The sequence below is a fragment of the Eumetopias jubatus genome, unplaced genomic scaffold (assembly GCF_037043125.1).
Source record: "Eumetopias jubatus isolate StellerSeaLion01/CBP00866 unplaced genomic scaffold, mEumJub1_p1.0 scaffold_10, whole genome shotgun sequence".
Lineage (NCBI taxonomy): Eukaryota > Metazoa > Chordata > Mammalia > Carnivora > Otariidae > Eumetopias > Eumetopias jubatus.
The window spans coordinates 101,947,895-101,969,888 of record NW_028274816.1 but is presented as its reverse complement, the minus strand read 5'-3'; the positions used below and the strand labels follow the sequence as shown (position 1 = coordinate 101,969,888).

General features: G+C 55.7%; 1 protein-coding gene across 2 annotated transcripts; it reads left to right on the top strand.

Moving 5' to 3' along the window:
* Nucleotides 1–638: 638 nt before the first annotated feature.
* On the top strand, nt 639–20,346 carry LOC114201340 (signal transducer and activator of transcription 5A). 2 transcript variants are annotated; one of them, XM_028093948.2, is made up of 19 exons: nt 639–744; nt 1,554–1,691; nt 2,030–2,186; nt 3,358–3,447; nt 5,789–5,963; nt 10,873–11,003; nt 11,273–11,424; nt 11,888–12,043; nt 12,456–12,635; nt 14,672–14,759; nt 14,877–14,999; nt 15,380–15,472; nt 16,194–16,400; nt 17,008–17,102; nt 17,200–17,330; nt 17,784–17,939; nt 18,626–18,677; nt 18,996–19,103; nt 20,093–20,346. In XM_028093948.2, the coding sequence occupies exons 2-19, from the start codon at nt 1,564–1,566 to the stop codon at nt 20,253–20,255; spliced, it is 2,385 nt and encodes a 794-aa protein (XP_027949749.1). In that variant the 5' UTR covers nt 639–744; nt 1,554–1,563; the 3' UTR covers nt 20,256–20,346. The 2 variants fall into 2 exon arrangements, with proteins under 2 accessions (XP_027949749.1, XP_027949750.1); XM_028093949.2 differs by having other exon boundaries at nt 643–744; nt 1,522–1,691.
* Nucleotides 20,347–21,994: the final 1,648 nt, after the last annotated feature.

Sequence of the window (21,994 nt, the reverse complement as noted above, 5' to 3'; positions counted from 1 at the left end):
CCAAGGTTCTTTCCTGTTTCCACTGCAGAGGCAAGTGCAGGGTGGTGGGAGTAATGGAAGGAGGGGAGGTGGTGCCCTGGTGGTGAGCTGCCTTCTCTGGAATCCCCAATCTTTCCCCTCCTTAGGGCTTTGCCTCTGAGGTCACAAAAGCTGTGTCCCCAACCCCCCCCACATTTACATTTACTTTTTTAATCTAGAGACTCAAAAGATGACAAACGCAGAGCTGGAAGGCATCTCCAGCTAGTCCAACCCTACCCTCCTCCCTTTTTACAGGTGAGAAAACAGGCCCTGGTTTGGGATTTCCAGAGCCCGGGACTTCCCGGCTCTCCCACCCCCATCCCCGGCCACTCCAACGCCTGCTGCCCGCCGGTCGGGGGCCCGCGGGCGAGGGCTGCCTGGGACTCCCGGGGGACCCCGCCGTCGGGGCAGCCCCCAGGCGCGGCGCCGCCCAGCCTCGCCACCAGGGGCCTGGCCGGTGCCGCCGCTGCGCACTCGCGAGGGAGCCAGCGACCGAGGGCGGAGGCAGGGAGGGAGCGACAGAGGCTGGGAGGGGTGTTGGCGAGAGCTCGCGCGCTGTGTATGGTCTATCGGAGGCAGCTGACCTTCGAGGAGGAAATCGCTGTTCTCTGCTCCTTCCTGTAGTAACAGCCGCCGCCGCCGCCGCCGCCTCCGGGAGCGCGGGCCGGGAGCGAGAGCCGCGGGGCGGACAGCCGGCCCCGCCGCCGGACGGCTCCGCGCCACCAGGTGGGTGGCCCGGCAGCGCGTCCCGAGCGGCGCGCGCGGAGATGGGGCCCTCGACTCCCACCCCGGGCCCCCGCGCCCCGGGACCCGGAGCCCGACGGCCGGCCGGGGCGCGGGGTCGGGTGTCCCGGACCGAGAGGGAGCTTTGGCGCGGGCGCGGGGCGCGGGACGCTGGACGCGGACGGAGGGAGGGGGCCGCGGGGAGCAGGGGGCGCTGTCGGGCCAGACAGTGGGAGACCGCGGGGGCACGGCTGGGGGGCGCCGCCGTAGAGACAGCGTCTGTCTCCCCAGCCCTCCCTCCTCAACCACCCCACCCACGTGCCGGCGGGGACCGAGCCTTTAGGTGGGAGCCATCGGTGCCCTAAGTTTGGGCTGGAATAACACCCGACCCCCAGCCCAGAAATTGGGACTCGGGGCTCGAGGCGGGGTGGGTGTGTGTGTGTGTGTGTGGGAGGGGGGGGGTTCTTGCAGCCTTCCCCAGAGGGCCCGTGGGCCTCCGAGTCAAGTTTCTCTTTCAGTTTTCTAGCTGTCCCCCCTCTGGGGAAGCCCCGGTGGGGCGAGGGGAGAGGAAGAGGGGGAGGGCACCTGACTTTCAGGAGCCCCTCCCCAAGCCTCAGCGGGTTCCTTGTTGGAGGGCAGGGCGGCCTTCCCCTCCTCACCATCTTTCTTCCCGCACAGGAAAGCGTGTCTGTGGGAGGGGAGGGGCCTGGCCTGATAGCGGTCCAGGGATGGGTGGGCATGGCAGGGTCAGAGGCAGGCCCAGCCCTCTCTCCTGTCTAGGAGCCTCCTCTGCAGCCCTCCGCTCGCCCTAGGTGAACGGACATGGCGGGCTGGATCCAAGCCCAGCAGCTGCAGGGAGATGCGCTGCGCCAGATGCAGGTGCTGTATGGGCAGCACTTCCCCATCGAGGTTCGGCACTACTTGGCGCAGTGGATCGAGAGCCAGCCATGGTAAGTCCTCCAGCCCTGAGCCGCCGTCTGCGGAGCCTACCACACAGGCCCTTTGACCTTTAGCTCTTCTCTTTGTGTTTTGGTGTGATTCTAGTCCTTTCTGTGCCTCTCTGCAGAAGGGGTGGTGTCCCTGGGAAAGGGGAACAGGGAAAGGGGACCTTGGGAGGGGAGAGGGGGTGTTTCTAGACTGTGATGCCTGTGGAGTTGCCCAGAACAAGTCTTGTGGGCTCTGCAGTGCCCTTAGCCTGGAGCCGGGGATTTCCCACTCCTTCTTGGTGCCTGACCTCCTTGCCCAAGGAGAGGCCACAGTAGTCTTCTCTCCCCTGCCCTGCCCCAAGGGATGCCATCGACCTGGACAATCCCCAGGACAGAGCCCAGGCCACTCAGCTCCTGGAGGGCCTGGTGCAGGAGCTGCAGAAGAAGGCGGAGCACCAAGTCGGGGAAGATGGGTTCTTACTGAAGATCAAGCTGGGGCACTATGCCACGCAACTCCAGGTGGGTGTGTAGGCAGGGTCATCTGCAGGAAAGTAGTGTCTGCCTTCTCTTTCCAGCAACAGAACCCCTAGGTTTTTTCCTGGCCTGGTCACTGACTCACCGTGTGACCCTGAGCTAATCGGTAACTTTTCTGCTCTTCAATTTCCCTCACCCCCTCTTTCTAATCAGACCTGTCAGATTCCTTTTTAGCACACTACAAAGCAAGGGGTGGGGTGTGTTTGTCCCCAACAGAGGGGGGTTGGGTGAAGTGGCATTCTAAACAGATCAAGCAAGAGGGATGGAGGTAGACTGAGTCAAGAGTCCTTTGCTCGACAAAGGAAGACCAAAAGCTCCTAGAAATGAGGGAATGAGGCAACCAGGCATCCCTCCTAGGACTCTTTTAAAGGTGCAAGAGGAGCAGAATTGCCCTGGAGGCAAGAGCTGGATAAAGGAGCCTTGAATGAAGGATGTAGTTGTAAGATGTGCCTTCTCCTTCACTGGGGCAAGGGGGCGGGGGTAGGGGAGGTAGCAGGGAGAGTATGGGGAGAGAGGAAGTTTTTGTGGAACCAGGACCGGGGTGTGGGTGGTAATCACAGTCAGGCATTTATTGGAACTTATTTGTATTTCTCAGAGAACCCTTCTTAAATACAAGCAGCAGGGTGCCAGGGAAATAAAAAGTCCATCCCAGAAGAGGGAGGGAATGGGAGAAAGCTGGAAGAGGAAGGCAAAATAGGAACCCAAGGCCAGGGCAGCAGTAGAAAGTACCTTGACCTTGGCATTGGATGCCCCAAGTCAAGTCATCTGCTCACTTGTTTGCCTCTGGACAAGTACTTAACCTTTCTGAGCATCAGTTTTCTCATCCGCGAAATGGGGATAATAGTTTCTGCCGATGTCAGGGTATCTATGCTCTGAAAGTCAAAGGAGATAGTAGTTTGGAAGCACTTTGGAAACTTTGTAAACTGGGTTTCTGATGCACTGCAAACCAAATATGAAGATCTGGGAGGGGAAATTGAGTCAAGGAGAGATAGAGGTGTCTGGTAACAGTTCCTGAGGTTTCCTGAGGAAAGCTGAGGCAGAGGCTGGAGGAAAGGAAGTCGGGCGGGGGGGGGGGGGGCACATGGCACCGTGGGGGGCATGATAGGAGCGGCGGGTGGGGGGTGGCCAATCGTAACTGCTGTTGGGATTCTTTCAGAACACGTACGACCGCTGTCCCATGGAGCTGGTCCGCTGCATCCGACATATTCTGTACAATGAACAGAGGCTGGTGCGAGAAGCCAACAATGTGAGTGTCCCATGGTGTGCGGCGAGGAGCTGGGAAGTCCTTCCACACACCTCTTTCCTCCAGACACAACTGTGTTTTATGAATGCTGACAAGAGAGCACCAGGGAAATAAGGGACATGGGCAAGTGTGAGAAGCAACGGCACATGGCAGCTCCAGTCCCTGTACCTTCTCCTCAGGCCCCAGCTTGATCACTTACTAGCTGTGAGACTTGAGTAAGTTACTTAACCTTGCTGAGCCTCTGTTTTTTCAATTGTAAATGGGGCTAGTAACGGTACCTACCTTATAGAATTAGTGTCAGGATTAAATGAGATACTGTGTGGGCCGGGAATAGACAAACAGACCAATGAAACAGAAGAGGAAACCCTAAACACACACGCACACCCCTGGAAATTCAACCCGCATTAGACGTGGCATCACAAACCACCAGGAAAAAGTATTTGTCGTTTAATAAATGGTGCTAGGGTTGAAATGAGAAATGTTCTCTGGTGGTCTGTGAGGAGAGATGGAGCTGAGGTCTGTGTCAGAAGAGACACCCTGGCAAGCTCAGAGAGGTGAGGCCCAGAGAGGCAGAAAGGGACTCATCCCCCGAGCTCTGTAATCATGAAGGCATTGAACATCTGCTTGAACAATGGGACAAACATTATTTTATCTAGAGTAAAGCAAGATGAATTTCATAAAGTGGCATCACATAGGTAAAGACCACGGAACAGTGCCTGGAGCTTATTTATTTATTGCTGTGGGTGCTGATTTCAGGAATTTTACAGTTCATTCAGTAAACATTTATGGAGGTCCTGTGGTGTCTGACACTGGGCTAGGACTAGAGAAACAGATAAAGGCCTGGTCCCCACCTGAAAGGAATTCAAGCAGTGATAGATTCTCTAGGGGTGAGCTGCGTACTAAGGGGCCATATATGGAAAAAGTACCCAACTCAGACTAAGGCAGCCTGGGGGGGGGGTGTCCTGAGGACAGGTATGTCTAAACCACAAGGGGAAAGGGGGAAGAAGAAGGAAAGATGAGCAAAAGTAACAGGAGTGTGGCCAGGAAGGCAGGAACCGTCTTAACGCATTTGAAGCCTTGCAAGTAGTCAGTGGCATTGGGGAGAAGGGAGCCAACTTGGGAACCCCAATAGGTAAAGCCAGAGAGGAGGCAGAAGCCAGGTCACAAAGAGTCTTGCAGGAAAACTGTTGTATCCCTTGACTTGTTGCCACCACAGAACTATCTGTAAATATACAAATGAGTTCAGCTCCAATTAAGAAACACCTGTCTAGGGCATAGGTGTTGTCTTGGACGGGGGAAATCGTTCCTTCTCCCAACCATCAAGCTGCTCTTGAAAACCTATGATGTGCTACCCCTTGGGGATTCTGCGGCATGCAAGACAGACAAGGTTCTAGCACTTGGGAGCTTATATCCTAGTGCGTGGAGGCAGACAAGAGAGAAATAAAAACAGAACAAGACACTTTCAGATAAGGGTGGTGCTATTCGAAATCGGCCCATCAGAGAAAGTCGCTCTGAAAAGGTGCCAGCTGAAATGCCAGCCTTAGGAAGATTTGGTGCCAGAATGTTCCAGAGTGAAGGAACAACAAGTGCAAAGGCCCTAAGGCAGGAACATGTTTGTGTATTCAAGGAACAGAAAGTACCTGGTGTGCTTGGGCAGCAGTGGTGCTAGGGGGGGTGGAGGTAGGCAGAAGCTCTCAGCTAGGGCACTGGAAGCTGTGGGAAAGAGTTTGGATTTTATTCTGAGAAGAGTTTACAGGACAGGCCCTGAAGGTTTGGTCTCCTCTCAGCCAGATGTTGAAGGAACAGGTCAGGCCAGGTCACCTAAATGCCCTTTCTATACCTCCCCTGTAACTTCCCTCAGTTACGAGAAGGTCTTGAGTGAGGCCACGGATGATGTGTGTTCACACAGCCTTCTTCCACACTGTGTCCCCAGCACCTCACATGGTCCATGGCATTGGATCGGTGAACGAATGTGGAATGAAGGGGTCATCATCTTTAGTAGGCAAATCCAGGTCACTCCTGCATGTGTTGAGTTCTAGTCTCTCCAGAGAGAGCTTAGGTGGACCCTGTTTGGGCGACTCAGGTGGAGGCCAGAGCTACAACAGAAGCTTCTACTGTGCTTTATGAAGTTGTCCTAATCCTCCAGTTCACCTGTTTCCCCTCCTTCTTTCCAACTCCACACCAATTCTGGTAAATGACTATCCTTCCGACTCAAGTTACCCATCTTACTCTAGATTTGGAGTTTGGGGTCTGTGGTATTAGCGTTCCCCGAAGCCTGAGGTTGCCTTCCATCCTCACTGCTCAGCTCACTGCTGCCTGCACTCTCCCCCTGATATGTCCCTAGGGGAGTTCTCCCGCTGGGATCCTGGTTGACGCCATGTCCCAGAAACACCTCCAGATCAACCAGACGTTTGAGGAGCTGCGACTGGTCACACAGGACACAGAGAACGAACTGAAGAAGCTTCAGCAGACTCAAGAGTACTTCATCATCCAATATCAGGAGAGCCTGAGGATCCAGGGTGAGGCCCGCGCGGCTGGGGCAGTGTGTGTCATGAGGGCAAGAGTGAGGACCCCTCTGTGTGCTCCTGCAAGGCTGGGACTCTGTCCGTGTCTGTCTCCACAGAGCCTTACCCAAAGCTTTGGAGAAGTAATGGTTCCCTGTTATTGAGCCCCTGCTATGGGTCCGGCTCCAGGTTCAGCCCTTTGCATGCGTTTTTCAATCCAAACTTTACGGCAGCCCCGGGAAGTAGGTAGCTGTTATTATCCCTATTTTGTAGATGGTACAACTGAGGTTCCAGGAGAGCAAGTAATGTGGCCTGGATTGCTTATAAGTTGCGGAACCAGATCTCAGTTAGAGATATGTCATAAAATCCCAGTACTTTACTAAACAATATTCTCTCCCTGATTGTAGGGATTCAGTGAGTATCTCGATGACTGAATGAATACGGACAAAGTGTTCCCCATTTAGAGGGAGGACTTAGGTTGGGAGTCTCCTGGTTGAACCAGGCTGGGGAGAGGTGGAACTCCAGAAGTGCCCCTTCTTGAGCCTCCCTGATAGGAGATGGAACTGGGAAGAGGAGGTTACAGTGGAAAATTCTCCTGTCTCCTAGGTCCGTAGTTTGCCAGTGGCTGTCATGATAAGTGTGTGGGGAAAGAAAATTTAACTCAGAACAAATCAACTCCTGATACAATTTGAGGAGTCTTGAGACATGGTCCATCTTCCCCCAACTCCAGACTGACCCCAGAGCTGTTCTATCCCATCCTCGTGAGAATAGGAAGTGTCAAGCTGCCTTTTCTTGTGCTCTTCTTTCTCTGGCTTCTTAAGGTAAAACCATACGTCGTTGACTTTAGACCTTTCTTCTATTCTGATACATATATTCAGAGCTTTAAATTTCCTTCTAAGCAATCCTTTGGCTGCATTTCATGATTTTAGCTATGCTGTATATTCATTATTATTCAGTTTGAAATATTTTCTTTTCTGAATAATTATTTGGCCCATACATTATTTAGAAGTATATTGTTTAATTTCCAAATATTTGGGTTTTTTTCCCCATATGTCATATCATTATTGATTTCATTTGCATTTTATTATTGAATTCCACTATTGTCAGAGAACATACTCTGTATGATCTCAATTCTTTCTTTCTTTCTTTCTTTTTTTTTTTTTTAAGATTTTACTTATTTATTTGAGAGAGAGCGCATGAGAGGGGAGAAGGTCAGAGGGAGAAGCAGACTCCCTGCTGAGCAGGGAGCCCGATGTGGGACTCAATCCTGGGGCTCCAGGATTGAGCCAAAGGCAGTGGTTTAACCAACTGAGCCACCCAGGTGCCCCATCTCAATTCTTTTAAATTTGTTGAGACATATTTTATGGCCCAGTGTATGCTCTGTCTTGGTGAATGTATCTTGTGGACTTTAAAAGAATATATGTCTCACAATTTTTCATTTAAAAGTAGCAATTTTAAGTTAAATAATGTTAACATAAGAGTTTTACTCAAAAAGTCCCCCAAACCAAAAAACCAACATCTGTATTTTCCAAAACAAAACTTATCAAGAAGCATTGCTTTAGATTTTTACACATCTCTTTAATGTGAAGCTTAATAGGAGATAGCTGGGTCTTGCTTTCAATCTATTATAATATCACATATCTTGCAACCTTTAGAAAATATCACTGTATTCCTTTAAGAGATCGAAAGAGAAAAAGGCAAGTAAGGTCTTCTGACCTTATAAAAACAGTTTTGGCTTTGTAGGCTCCTAGTAAAGTTCTTGGGAACCTTCTAGGGATCCCTGGTCCACATGTTGAGAACCACTATGGTTTCTGTCTTCACTGATTTTTTTTTTTTTTTTGGCCGCCTGATTGTTCTATCAGGTGCTGAAAAAGGAGGATCAAAATCTCCTATTGTGGAAATGTCTGCTTCTCCAATTATTTTTGTAAATATTTTCTTTGTGTGTTTTGAAGCTTTGTTATTAGATGCATATAAGTTTATGATTATTATGTCTTGCTGATTGATTGATACCTTAATAACTATGAAATGCCCTTCTTGATCTCTGGTAATACTTTTTGTCTTGAAGTCCACTACAGCCTTCTTATTCTATATAAGCCATAGTATATCTTGATAACATGTTTTTTAAAATTTAAAAGGTAGATACCATATTGTTGAGTCTTGCTTTTATGAGTATTCTGACAATCTCTGCATTTTCTTTTTAAGATTTTATTTATTTATTTGAGAGAGAGGGAGAGTGAGAGAGCACGAGAGGGGGGAAGGTCAGAGGGAGAAGCAGACTCCCCGCTGAGCAGGGAGCCCGATGCAGGACTCGATCCTGGGACTCCAGGATCATGACCCGAGCCGAAGGCATTCGCCCAACCAACTGAGCCACCTAGGTGCCCCTGACGATCTCTGCTTTTAATTGAGGTGTTTAGTCCACTAATATTTAACGTACTATTTAATACAGTTGCATTGAGATCTACATTTTAATGTTTATTTTCTGTTTTCTCCCTAAATTTTTAGTCATTTTCCTCCCTTTTTAAAACCTATTTAAATTTTTTTTTTAGAATGCTGTTATGCTGTTTTATTTCTTTTAAAGATTTATTTAGTTATTTATTTGAGAGAAAGAGAGAGCATGCGGGGGTTGGGGCAGAGAGAGAAGGAAAATGAGAGAAGCAGACTCCCCGCTGAGTGCAGAGCCCCATGCAGGGCTCCATCTCAGGACGCTGAGATCATGACCTGAGCAGAAATCAAGAGTCCAACGCTTAATTGGCTGAACCACCCAGGTGCCCCTATGCTGTTTTAATTTAACTACTGAAGCTCTCCTCACCCTGCCGTGTGGGTGTGTCCCATATCCGAATTCCTCAACATTTTGCCAGAATCATAGTAGGTGCTGAGTAAATGTTGGTGGGATGATTCTAGCATGTCTTCCTCTGAATCCATCTTGGACTGACCCCAGAGAAAGGGTGGCCCTCTTCCTAGATTAGGGAACAGGAGAATTTAGGCTGTTAGTTCTTTTTTTTTTTTTTTTTAACATTTTATTTATTTGAGAGCGAGAGAGAATGAGGCAGGGGAGGAGCAGAGGGAGAGGGAAAAGCAGACTCCCCACTGAGCACAGAGCCTGACCCGAGGCTCGATCCCAGGACCCAGAGATCAGGACCTGAGCAGAAGTCGCACGCTCTCCTCCGGGCTGTCGGTTCTGCCCCAAGCCTTTGATGGCCGATAGTACTTCCAGTCCTATTCTTGGGTTTTCTGTTTCCGATTTTTGGGTTTGGGTTAGATTCTGCTTTGGGTTTATACCCATCATGCAACGTCAGTTCAGCCTCACTTATCAAGTTCACTCATCGGAAACACAGACTATTGTTCTGTTTGTGCAAGAGAAGGCTCAGCCCCCTCCATGGAGCAGAGAATTGCCCCACACCTCCTGACCTCCCTCCCAGAAGCTTCTGCAAAGTGGCAGGAGAGACCTAAGTGGGTCACTCACATAGGGAGGTTAGGCCCAGGTGGAGGGATCACCGGCACCCCCCTGTGGGTGGCAGGATTTCTGAGGTGGCCTCAGGACTACTCTGCTGTGTGCCACGGCTGGACGGTAGTCTTCTCTCTCAGTCCCCGGCCGTGAGATCAGAACCTTGTATTTCCAGTTCTCTTCTAGTGCTGGGCTTGCCCTGGCTGTCAGGAGTTGCTTTAGTCTGTCCCAGCTTGTGTGTCCATGAGGCAGGGCCTCGGTCGGTGTGACATGGCCCTCGACCACGACAGGCTGATGCTCACATCTCCTTGTCTGAGCCCAGGTGAGGACACTGGGATGTTCAGCAAGGTGATGGGCAGGCCGTCCTAATCCCAGCACGGAGGACAGCGGTTACCTTTGGAGACAGGGATGGGTTTGCAAGCAGGGAAGGATGTACGGGTGGCCTTCACTGTGGCTTCTTTAGCTGGGTTACTGATAACACAGGCGTTCCTTGCATCACTCTTTCTACCTTCCCTGGGTCTGAAGTATTTCATAATAGATTTTTTGTAGAAGGGTAAGGAGGCCTCCCTGACTCCCTATTCCTGCCATGGATGAGAGTCCCAGCGCGAGTGTGGCGAGAAGCTGCCTCCCTCTCCCCCGCCTTCTCCGTCTGTCCCTGTCTGTCCCTGTCTGTCCCTTGTCTGTGCCTCTCTGTCTCCTTCCGGTCGGTCAGCCGAGCTCACGGTCACCCGACCTGGACAAACCAACACGTTAGGCCCCCGCCAGCACCTAGAGAAACCCCTTGTTGCAGAGAAGAGGCTGCTGGGCTCCGGGGGCGGGACAGAGCCTGCGGGGCGGGGGCTCCCCTGAGGAGGCCCTGCCATGTGGGGTGGGACTGAGCAGCTGCTGGTCTCTGTCACCCTTTAACCCGCCCCGGAAGCCACTCCCCAGGAAGGACTAACTCTCACCTAGAGCGCCCGCGTGCCGGGAGGTTCCTTGAGCCCTTTGTGGATCATCACTTCCTTACTCCTCAGCAACCCACTGAGGCAGGGGCCGAGATTCTCCCCTTCTGCACATGGGCAGACTGAGGCCCCGAAGAGTGAAATGATTTGCCCGAGTTCCCCCAGTTAGTAAACGGTGAGGGCCCACACGGAACCAGGCAGCGAGGCTCCGCGCTGGACCCCCGTGTGGCGTGGGGAGGTCTGGGCGGGCAGCTGTGCGGACTAAGGTGGGAGGGGAGGCCTCGGGGCAGGATCCTCCTCAGCTGTGCCCTCAGGCTTCCGTCTGCACACTCCCTGAAGGGGAGATCAAAGTCGAGAGGCCAGGGCCAGAGCCCGCTCACGTCTGGCACCCTTGGCTGCTAGAACCCCAAGTTGCCGTTGGTCAGGTGTTGGGCAGCCCCTTGAGGGTCTTGCCTCCCAAAGAGGTGTGTGTGTTCCACTGGGCTTCCTGCAGGGAGCTGGGGGATGATGATCACGGGTGTCCCGTCCCCCCCTCTAGCTCAGTTTGGCGGGCTGGCCCAGCTGAGTCCCCAGGAGCGGCTGAGCCGGGAGACGGCCCTGCAGCAGAAGCAGGTGTCCCTGGAGGCCTGGCTGCAGCGCGAGGCCCAGACACTGCAGCAGTACCGCGTGGTAAGGGGCATCTGCGTCCTCCCCTCCCACGCTCAGAGGCCCACATCCCGAGCCGTCCGGGGTGCCCGAGAGAGGGCTAGGGCCAGGGAGAGAGCGGGCCCCAGGAGAGCTGGAGGCCAGATCCCTCTTTCCTGTGGGGGGCACGTGAGGCAGTGCAGGTTTGGGAGAGGGGAGGGCCTGTGCCCGGGGCCTGGTCCCCAGCCCTGCCTCCCGAGTGAGGGCTGTTCTCTGGGAGCCCAGAAGGGCCTGCTCTCCCCGCCTGCCTTCAGGAGCTGGCCGAGAAGCACCAGAAGACCCTGCAGCTGCTGCGGAAGCAGCAGACCATCATTCTGGACGACGAGCTGATCCAGTGGAAGCGGCGGCAGCAGCTGGCCGGGAACGGAGGGCCCCCCGAGGGCAGCCTGGACGTGCTGCAGTCCTGGTAATGGTGTATGGGGGGCGGCCTGCGGGGGCAGGAGCGCCACCACCAGCTGCTCCTGCCGCCGCCCGCGTTTCCCCGAGCAGCTGGCTCGCGCTGGCCCGTAGCGAGGCTTCCTTCACCGGGGCTTCTGGCTCCTGAGGCTGACCTGGGGGCCCCCATCGTGTGCCACCTGCCCAGGAAGGGAATCCCTGTGCTGGGGAGGGGGGCAGGGCTGGGTGTGCAGAGTGACCCTCAGGCGGAGTGGAGCCGGGTCAGGGGTGCTGCCCCGCGCCCCCGTGTTCCTGCCAGGCGGGGTGCTCTGCTCTGCTCCGTGGGCAGGAGCGGCGGCTCAGGTGCAGAGCCTTCCAGGGTGAGGGTGGAGCTGGGTCTTGGGGCGTTCTCCCCAGACTGGAGCCCCTCGGCCTCGAGCCTGGGGGACGGGGTGACGCCGTTGTCCTCCCCGTGGCCTGGGCCTCCCGTGCAGGTGTGAGAAGTTGGCCGAGATCATCTGGCAGAACCGGCAGCAGATCCGCAGGGCTGAGCACCTCTGTCAGCAGCTGCCCATCCCCGGCCCAGTGGAAGAGATGCTGGCTGAGGTCAATGCCACTATCACAGACATCATCTCAGCCCTGGTGACCAGGTGACTGCTGCCTCCGGCCACGCCCGGCCCCCGGGTGGTTGCACGGGGGAGGCAGGGGTGCTTTGCCCACCGGGGTTGCCGCGGGCGGGGGTGGGGGCTCTCGTTGGAGTCCTTGTCTCCTTTGTCTCGGGCCCCCATCCCCCTCTGTCCTCAGTGGCAACGGCTGCTTGGTGTTGACCTTGCCCAGTGCGTGTTGTGGGCGCTCCGCGGACTGCCCTTGTCCCCCCGCAGCCTGTCCAGTCATGTCACTGCCTCCCCTCCCACCACCTCCTCTGACTCTCGGGGGCCTCCCTGGGCACAGGAGCTGTGCCGTGCGCCCTTCCTTTGCCTCCTGAGCCCCGGTGGCCTCCCCACGTGGGAGGGGAGGCCTGAGCCGGCGCCATGTGTGGTCTGGTCACTTGTGTCCCCGCAGCACCTTCATCATTGAGAAGCAGCCCCCTCAGGTCCTGAAGACCCAGACCAAGTTTGCAGCGACGGTGCGCCTGCTGGTGGGTGGGAAGCTGAACGTGCACATGAACCCCCCCCAGGTGAAGGCCACCATCATCAGCGAGCAGCAGGCCAAGTCGCTGCTCAAGAACGAGAACACCCGCAAGTACGTGGGCCCCTGTCCCTGCCTTTCCCCTCCCTACGTTCTGGACTGGGACGTCCTGTCTCTTCTTTAACTAGGGTCCTGGGTGATGGGGGCAGCTCAGCCTCACTCCCTGCAGCCGTGGTGCAGTGTCTCTCCAGTTCATTCTGTCTGTCCTGGTGTACACGTTGTTCCTCTTGACCCATAGTCGGTCAACATGGGTTGCACAGCTGGCTTGTTCGAGTGCCTGTGCATCATGAGGACTGGGAAGAGCTGCGATCCACACAGTCCTTGGCTCTGTGTTCGCCCAGCCCAGCAGAGCCAGCAGCAGTCGGGAGAAATGTAGTGTGCGCCAGGGGAGACCGAGGGCACTGTGGAAGTGGGTCATGGTGGCGGGGGGGCAGAACGACAGTGTCAGGATGCAGGCTGAGTGGGAGTAGCTCGTGCGAGGGTGTGGGGAGAGAGGGGAGGGAGACCTTCAGACAGAGAGAACATGGGCCTTTTCCAAAAGGAGAGCGCAGAGAAGGCGTATGTGGCTGGAGAACCCGGGGTGGGATCCAGGGATCAGAGCAGGCCAGCCACCGAGGATGCAGTGAGTGAATGAATGAGGGAGTGAATGAGTGAAGTGGGAGACTGGGTCATGTGTATTGAGAGCCTACCTTGGGATCTGAGGATAGGATGATAAAGAAGCCAAAGAGGTGCTCGTGCTCTTAGAGCTTACGTTTGGGCTGCGGAGGGAGGGAGACGGTTACGTGCTTGTAGTGATCCAGCAATGTCAAAAAGTGAAAGACTCTAGAGAGAAGATGAAACAGTGATATCATGGCATCCGGATAGATGTTGCCTCACCACATGAGTGACTGCAGAAGGCCTTTCTGAGGAGATGCTTGAGTTGAGACCTAAACAAGAAGGTCAAGGGTGTTTGGGGCAACAGGAGGAGCAGGTGCCAAAGTCCTGAGGTTGCACCGAGTTTGCGTGTTCAGCAAACAGACAAGGCAGCATGACTCACTTGTTCTGGGTGAGGGGAGAGGAGCCCATGGAGGCCAGGGAGCCGGGCAGGGTTTGACCATGGGGTCCTTGTAGGCTGTGGTCATGGTTTTTATTTTAACTGCACTAGAAGCTGCCAGGGGGCCCTGGGGGCCCCCACATCAATCTCAATGCTGAAGGAATTTTTAACGATAGATAATTTTTTTTAATTTTTTTTTAAAGATTTTATTTATTTATTTAATTGACAGAGAGAGAGAGACAGCGAGAGAGGGAACACAAGCAGGGGGAGGGTCAGAGGGAGAAGCAGGCTTCCCGCTGAGCAGGGAGCCCGATGCGGGGCTCGATCCCAGGACCCTGAGATCATGACCTGAGCTGAAGGCAGTCGCTTAACCAACTGAGCCACCCAGGCGCCCCAACGATAGATAATTTAATGACAATTTAATAATAGAGACCCAGAGCCCACCCTTGAAGAATTTGCTCTACCCAGGGGCGCCTGGGTGGCTCAGTCATTAGCCATCTGCCTTTGGCTTGGGTCGTGATCCCAGGGTCCTGGGATCGAGCCCCGCATCAGGCGCCCTGCTCGGCGGGAAGCCTGCTTCTCCCTCTCCCACTCCCCCTGCTTGTGTTCCCTCTCTCGCTGTCTCTCTCTCGTCAAATAAATAAAAATAAAAAAATCTTAAAATTTTTTTATTTAAAGTTTTTTAAAAAAAAACTTTGCTCTACCCTTTAGGCTTGAGACACAGAGAGGAACGCTCTTTTTTTTTTTTGGAGGGAGAGAGTTTGAGCAGGGGAGAGGGGCAGAGGGAGGAGCAGAGGGAGAGGGACAGCAGATTCCACACTGAGCAGGGAGCCCAACTCGGGGCTTGATCCCGGGACCCTGGGATCATGACCTGAGCCAAAAGCAAGAGTTGGCCACTTAACCGACTTAGCCACCCCAGCGCCCAGAGGGGAACACTCTTAGGGGCAGGGGCAGGGGCTGCTGGCTGGGCTTTCCGGCATGAACACCTGGCCCAGGGTGTGCACAGAGCCATCCTCCTGGGGCCCGCATGGCGATGGGGCTCCTCTCTCCTTCCCAGCGAGTGCAGTGGCGAGATCCTGAACAACTGCTGTGTGATGGAGTATCACCAGGCCACCGGCACCCTCAGTGCTCACTTCCGGAACATGGTGAGCCCAGGGCCTGACCCCTGGGGTCGGGGGGGATCGTCTGCCCAGGCCGAGTCCCTGTAACCAGCTGCTTTCTCCTCATCCCCCTCCGCACGCCCCCCCCCCCCGGCCCCACAGTCGCTAAAGAGGATTAAGCGTGCTGACCGGAGGGGCGCTGAATCCGTGACGGAGGAGAAGTTCACGGTCCTGTTTGAGTCTCAGTTCAGTGTTGGCAGCAATGAGCTTGTGTTCCAGGTGAAGGTGAGGCCTCACTCTCCCATCCCCCACAGGTCACCCAGACAGGTGAAGACCTACCCGAGGCCACCTGACTGGTTTGGGAAAGCCAGAGAGTTCTGAATCCTCACACGGTCATGGCCCATTTAGCCCAGGGGGCTACCTGAAACCCTGCTTTCACTCTGCTGGTGCCTGCTTGCTAGGTTACAATCTCGCACCAGCCACAGTGAACTTAGGTAATGGGCCGAGAAGAACGAGGCTGTGGGGGGTTTTTGTTGTTGTTGTTGAATTTTGCTTTGGTTTGATTGGGAGGTTTTGTGGGTGGGATCGTGGGTGAGGAATGAGGGCTAAGTGAGGGTGAGATGGCGGTCGTGTGCCTTCTACACTCATTCCTTTGACTCCCGTAGACCCTGTCCCTTCCCGTGGTTGTCATCGTTCACGGCAGCCAGGACCACAATGCGACCGCCACCGTGCTGTGGGACAATGCCTTTGCTGAGCCGGTAAGTCCTCGGGGGACCCCCATCTCACCCCCCGATGCCCCAGGAGTCTCTGTGAGTCAGCCCCAACCCCCTGGGGCCCTGCTGGGTGGTCCCCCGCCAACCCCAGGGCACACCGGAGCCGAGGTGAGGTAAGGGACAGCTCACGGGAGCGTGCTGCCTGGGGCATGTCCTCAGCCTCCGTCTGGGTTCCCGTCTCCGGAAGGGGATTTCCTAGATCTGTGAGCGTAGCCGTTGGGCCCTGGTCTCTGATCTTCCTTCCACTCATGGTTTGGGTCCCTGATCTCTATCCCAGACTCCTGGTCTGGGTCTCTTATCGCCGTATACCCACCCCTCTGCCCCTGCCACTCTGCCTTTCTTTCTTTCTTTCTTTCTTTTTTTAAGATTTTGTTTATTTATTTGAGAGAGCACGTGCAGAGAAAGCACGTGGGGGGGGTGGATAAGCAGGATGATCAGGCCCCCCCACTGAGCAGGGGAGCTGAGCCCAGGACCCTGGGATCACGACCTGAGCCGAAGGCAGACGCCTAACGACTGAGCCACCCAGGCGCCCTCCTGCCCTGCCCTTTTTTCTCTTGTGTTTGTGTCTCCTTTTCTGGATCTTTCTTAGCCGCCTCTGTCTCTTGGTATCTGTGTGTGTGTGTGTGTGTGTGTGTGTGTGTGTGTGTGTGTGTGTGTGTAAATATTTCCTACTCCGTCAGTCTGCTTTCTCTTCTCTCCGTCTCAGGGCAGGGTGCCCTTCGCCGTGCCCGACAAAGTGCTGTGGCCGCAGCTGTGTGAGGCGCTCAACATGAAATTCAAGGCCGAAGTGCAGAGCAACCGGGGCCTGACCAAGGAGAACCTCGTGTTCCTGGCTCAGAAGCTGTTCAACAACAGCAGTGGCCACCTTGAAGACTATAATGGCATGTCCGTGTCCTGGTCCCAGTTCAACAGGGTGAGGGACCCGCCACCAGCTGCCTGCCCCAGGGCCACCTGTGCCCTGCCCGGCTTTCCCCACCTCACAGACGGGTTACTGGCTTCGGTCAGCACTGCCCCGTCCACCCCGCCCTGCCCTCTCCCACATCCAGGAGGGACGGGGGCTAATACCCCAGGGAATGGAGGCAGGGGCAGCAGGAAAGTGCACGTAGCTCTGAGAGCCAAAGCAGAACAGTGGAAGGAACCCGGGGCTGGGAGTGCCGATCCTTGAGTCCCTGTCCTAGATCTGTTAACTAAGTGGCCAGGCCCTTCCCTTCTCTGCCTCAGTTTCCCCATCTGCCCATCGGGGCAGAAACGATTTTGGAGGTCTTGTCCAGCTCAGACAATTCTGGGCACCTCCTACCTCCACCCCTGTGTCTGAGAGGCAAGAGGCGGGTTTAGTGTCTCGTCCTGAGGCTGTGTATGGGTTGGGGGCTGTGTCCGTGTATGGACCGCTGGAGTGCGGGGCGAGTAGGGCGAGGAATTGGGAGAGGTGTGCGTGAGGACAAGAGGGCATGGACTGCTTCCTGGGCCACCTGTGATGACGGACCGCAAACCCTGACTTGGGGTTTCCTGGGGGCTCTCAGGAGAACTTGCTGGGCTGGAACTACACCTTCTGGCAGTGGTTCGATGGGGTCATGGAGGTGCTGAAGAAGCATCACAAGCCCCACTGGAATGACGGGTGAGGAATGCGGGGGGGCCCGGGGGCTGGGAGGCCATGGGCTCCGGGTACAGAAGATGCTGGCCTGGTAGTGACGCTGTATGCTCCATGCACCCAGGGCCATCCTAGGTTTTGTGAACAAGCAACAGGCCCATGACCTGCTCATCAACAAGCCCGATGGGACCTTTTTATTGCGCTTTAGCGACTCCGAAATCGGGGGCATCACCATTGCCTGGAAGTTTGACTCTCGTGAGTGCCCCAGCTCCCATTTCCTTGCTCCCCATTCCCCATCAGGTCTGCATCCTTAGAAGCTTTCCCCAGGGGAAAGATTGAAACTGAACTCAAAGTAGGGAAAGAGTGTTGCTCAGAAATACATTCCCTTTCTACCATTTACCGTCGTGGAGAACTTATGGTCACTGGCCCCATAGCCTCCAGAGCTGCTGGGGGAGTTCTTCAGCAGTTCTGAGTTCTCCCTTCTCTGCCCTCACTTAGCCTTGCTGGCATCTTCTTGCTTGGTTCGCTGGGTAAGTGTTCCCATGGTCAGTTGCTTGCCCTGTGCCAAGGAGTGCAAGACAAAGTGGAGGGTTGCAGAGCAGGCTAGTCAAAACCCAGATGTTTCTACAAGCTGGATCTCAAACCCCATGACCCTGACCCTCCTCCTGAGGGTGGTGGGTGGTGGGAATGAGCTTGTCCTTTTCACAGCCGACCGCAACCTGTGGAACCTGAAGCCGTTCACCACACGGGACTTCTCCATCCGGTCACTGGCTGACCGGCTGGGGGACCTGAGCTATCTCATCTACGTATTTCCCGACCGGCCCAAGGATGAGGTCTTCTCCAAGTACTACACCCCTGTGCTCGGTGCGTCCTGGGCCCTTCCGCAGCCTGTGGACAAAGCTCTTGGGGCGAGGCAGCTGGGACTCCCCAGGAAGAGCCCAGGGGCCATTTCCCCGCCGTGGGCTTGGTCGGTGGCTTGGTGTGGAGCACGGGGAGGGGATTTCAGGTCTCGCAGCTGAGAGGGAAAACAAACCCTCTGACCCAGCTTTCTTCTCTGCAAAGTGCAAAGCTGGGTGGATTCTCACTTCTGTGCCCTTGGAGGAAGTCAGGAGGCAGTGCGAGCCAGGATAATCATACCCACACATAATGCACGACTCCCATCTTAATCAGCTGCTCTCACGGCTTCCACCCTCAAACCTGCCCCCGAGTTGAACGTGGGAAGCAAAATGGACAGGTTTTTCCTCTTCAACTTGTCCCTAGTCCACTGTTGGGTTTGCTGCTAGGCATTGGTTCTGCTTCCTCGGCAGAGTGGGGTGAGGAGAGGGAGAGCAGAGGGCCAGAAACGGAAGCAGGAGAAAGGATGAGATTGGAGCCAGGGGTCTGGGTGGCCCTCGAGGGGTCCGTCGGCAAGTGTTTATAGGAATCTGTGGGAAATCTCATCCCCGCTGAGGCCCCACAGTGATGTGGGTAGGAGGCAGACTGCATGCCATGGGCTTCCACTGCCTGGGAGCTCCCAGAGGCAGGTTCTCATCACGCTCCCCTCTCGGCAGCTAAAGCGGTGGACGGATACGTGAAGCCACAGATCAAGCAAGTGGTCCCTGAGTAAGTACCCAGGGTCCAGCTCTGGTCTCCTGCTGCCTCCTTTCTCTTCCCCCAGTCCCCCTCACCCCTCACCCCTCACCGCTGCTCCTCCCACTCACAGGCCCTGCGTGGCCCAGCCCGCCCTTCCCCCCGAAGCCTGGCTCAACCCTGGAGAGGGAACTGGGCTTAGTCTCAATGGGACCAGGACCCAGGGAGCTGGAGTCCCAGGCCCAGTGGGCACTTTGTCCTTCCATACCCCAAAAAGGTGTAAAAATGCTCCCCCCCCCAAGTCAGCTGCTGCCCGGAGGCCACTGAGACTCTGCTGTGTTTCTCCTGCAGGTTTGTGAGTGCGTCTGCAGACTCTGCCGGGGCCAGCGCCACCTACATGGACCAGGCCCCCTCCCCAGCCGTGTGCCCCCAGGCTCATTATAACATGTATCCCCAGAAGTAGGTTGTGTTCTCATGGGGCTCCGCGGGAAGGAAGTGGGCACCTGGCCTCAGGCTGGGCCCCGGGAGGGCTGGTGGGCAAAGGGACCCAGAGCTCCTGTAGGTCTGAGACCACCCAGGCCGGGCTCCAGCATGTGCCCAGGTGCAGCGAGGGAGATCAGCCAGTAAAAAGCATAGAACATAAGCTACATATAGCAGGGTCCTTGTTCTGGTGCTGACCAGCTGCATGACCTTGGGAAAATTATTGAGCCTCCCAGATGTTCAGTTTCCACATCTGTAAAATGGAGGCAAGAATACCTACCACACGGGATTGGGGGCAGGACTGAGAGAGTACAGGTAACCATTTAGCTCAGGTGAGCTACGGATGGGGCGGTTGCTCTTAGGAGTTGGAGGGAAACGGGGTATCACTTGCTCCTCTGTGGAGTTCCCAGGGCAGAGAATTAATTCTCTTCTGAGCTGTGGGTGGCTCCAACTGGATGTCTGGGTGCCTGGGAGACACAGGCTGCACTGGGACGACCATGGGCTTGAGAGTCACAAAGACTGGAATTCCAATCCTGAATCCATTTGCCAGCCAGGTGGCCCTGAGTGGGTTTCCGAACATGGCTGAGCCTCCCTGTGTAAAGTGGAGCAAATACCGACCTTACAGGTGGCTAAGGCCCAGCGCATTGTAGGTGCTTAGCAAATGGAGCCCATGGTTGAGTGGAATAGTGTCACAGTGGGCAAAACTGACTGGCCCAACCGTGTCTTGCAGAGGAGAGGGACGGGGGGACAAGGGAGAGGAACTCTCTGAGCCCACTCAATATGGCAATGAGCGTTGAGACTAGAACTTGAGTATCTCTCAACGAGCCAATGACTGATGTTTTCAGCTTGGGGTTCGCGGGGGCGGCCAGCCAGAGCCAGTCCTGTTCCCATGAGACTGTGGTCTGAGAGGGGAGGGGGCCAGCGGCCTGCTCAGCTCCCTCTGACCTCCCTCTCTCCCTCGCTCCCAGCCCTGACCCCGTCCTCGACCAGGATGGAGAATTTGACCTGGATGAGACCATGGACGTCGCCCGGCACGTGGAGGAACTCTTACGCCGCCCGATGGACAGTCTGGACCCGCGCCTCTCCCCGCCTGCCGGCCTTTTCACCTCTGCCCGAGGCTCGCTCTCATGAATGTTCGAATCCCACGCTTCTCTTTGGAAACAACACTCAGTGTGAAGGGGGCGTGTTAATGGTGATTTTAGTGTTGCTGGGCGTACGGATGCCTCCGCTGTGTGTGTGTGTGTGTCTGCCTCGCCTGCGCCCAGGAGCCACCAGCTTGCTCTCCAGATCAAGGCGCCCGAGAGCCCGCCAGGCCTGTGTCTGTCGCGGGAGGGGCTCCGCTTCTGCCGGCTGCTGTCACAGGTGCTGTTCCTGCCTGGGCCTTTCCGGCCTCACCGCTGTTTGAAGGAAATTATTCAAGAAGGGGCTTGGAGACGGGTCACGTCTCTCTCCCAGCTTAAGTTGTACTCCTGAGTGAGAAGCTTTAGCTCCCAAGTGTATGCGTATGTGTTTATGCATGTGCATCTGTTGCCATGCACGTGTGTTGGTCTATTGATTCTTTCCCTCGGGAGGGAGGCTGGGATTCAGTTTTGAGTCATGTTTATACTTTAATGACTATGGACTCGAGACTGTTTGTGACCCGAGGGCTTATCTACACCGTGGCCCTAACGCAGCAGGAACGGGTCTTTGGGGTCGGGTCTGTCAGAGCTGCTCTGAGTACGTAGTTGCTTGGCCTCCCGGCCTCCTGGCCTCCAGCCAGGGCACCTGGGCTTCATGTTGCCCGGTCCTGCTATCATTTTCCAAGTGTGATCGCCTCCCCTCCATCGGGCCCCAGCCTTCTTTCCCTGACGCTCTGCAACCCTGCTCCCAGGAAAGGTGGGAGACGGGCAGGAACTGGGCTAGGATGTGGTGGGTGAACAGAGGGCCGGGGACTTGCAGGGCTGATCCCCCTCTCCTCCTGGAAAACTGCACTGAGAGACGGCCGCAGAGAAGCCGCTTGCTGCATGCCTGTGGAATCCCGAGTGAGGGGTAAAAGCTCAGTTCGTTCCCCCCTGCTGGCAGGTGGACCTGGACTAGGCCTCATCACAGTTGCATGACGCCGAGGTCTGAGAAGGCCTTGCTCCCGACCTCATGAGCTCCTCCCTCGGAGGCTCTGTGACGTGCAGCCGGGGGCAGCTGGTGGCAGAGGGTCGGGAGTCCCAGGTTTAAACATCCCTGAGGGAAGGTGGGGACCAGAAGAGGGATCCTTGTGTCCTTTGTACATAGGCCACACATTTGTGTAAACAGTGTTTTCAAATAAAGTATTTTTTTCATAAATTTGCTGGCACGGCTCCCGGGTGGGCAGCCCTGGGTAGTGGGGATCCCTGGCCGCTGGGATGGTTTTGTTGCTTCCCTCCCGTGTGGCTGGTGCTGTAATGCTTCCAAAGCTACCACTCTGCACCCTCTTCCGTGTGTTAAGGGCGCCCACCAGCCCTGGAACGCTGTCTCCACTTCTCAGAAGACAAACCGACTAGGGCTGGAGGCCTTGGGGGAAGGGGGCGGGGGCCAGGAGCGGGAAGAACGGGGCGGGGGGGGGGGCGGTCTGGGCTTCTCCTAATCAGCTGCTGCTATAAGCAATCTTGAAGCCTTTGATGTGGGGGGGGTGGGGGGCAGTGCCAGGGCAGCAGGGAGCCTCAGCGACAGTCCCTCCTCGCCCGCCTCTTCCTGGACACCAGCAGGTGGCACCATCCCACTGCCACCAGCCCATTCAAAGGGCCAGCCGGCCCAGTGACCCGTAGGGAAGCTGGGCGAGGAGGATGGTCTCCCCATTTGGACCCCCTGGCGCCGACCTGCTGCCAGTCCAGGGGCTGTCACTGGGGCCCTGGTGGGGG

Bases quoted from the DNA above. Each gene is read 5' to 3' on its own strand.
- LOC114201340 (XM_028093948.2), top strand. From the start codon at position 1,564: ATGGCGGGCTGGATCCAAGCCCAGCAGCTGCAGGGAGATGCGCTGCGC. The intron at 2,187-3,357 runs GTGGGTGTGTAG...GGATTCTTTCAG, and splicing joins ACTATGCCACGCAACTCCAG to AACACGTACGACCGCTGTCC. The intron at 3,448-5,788 runs GTGAGTGTCCCA...ATATGTCCCTAG, and splicing joins TGGTGCGAGAAGCCAACAAT to GGGAGTTCTCCCGCTGGGAT.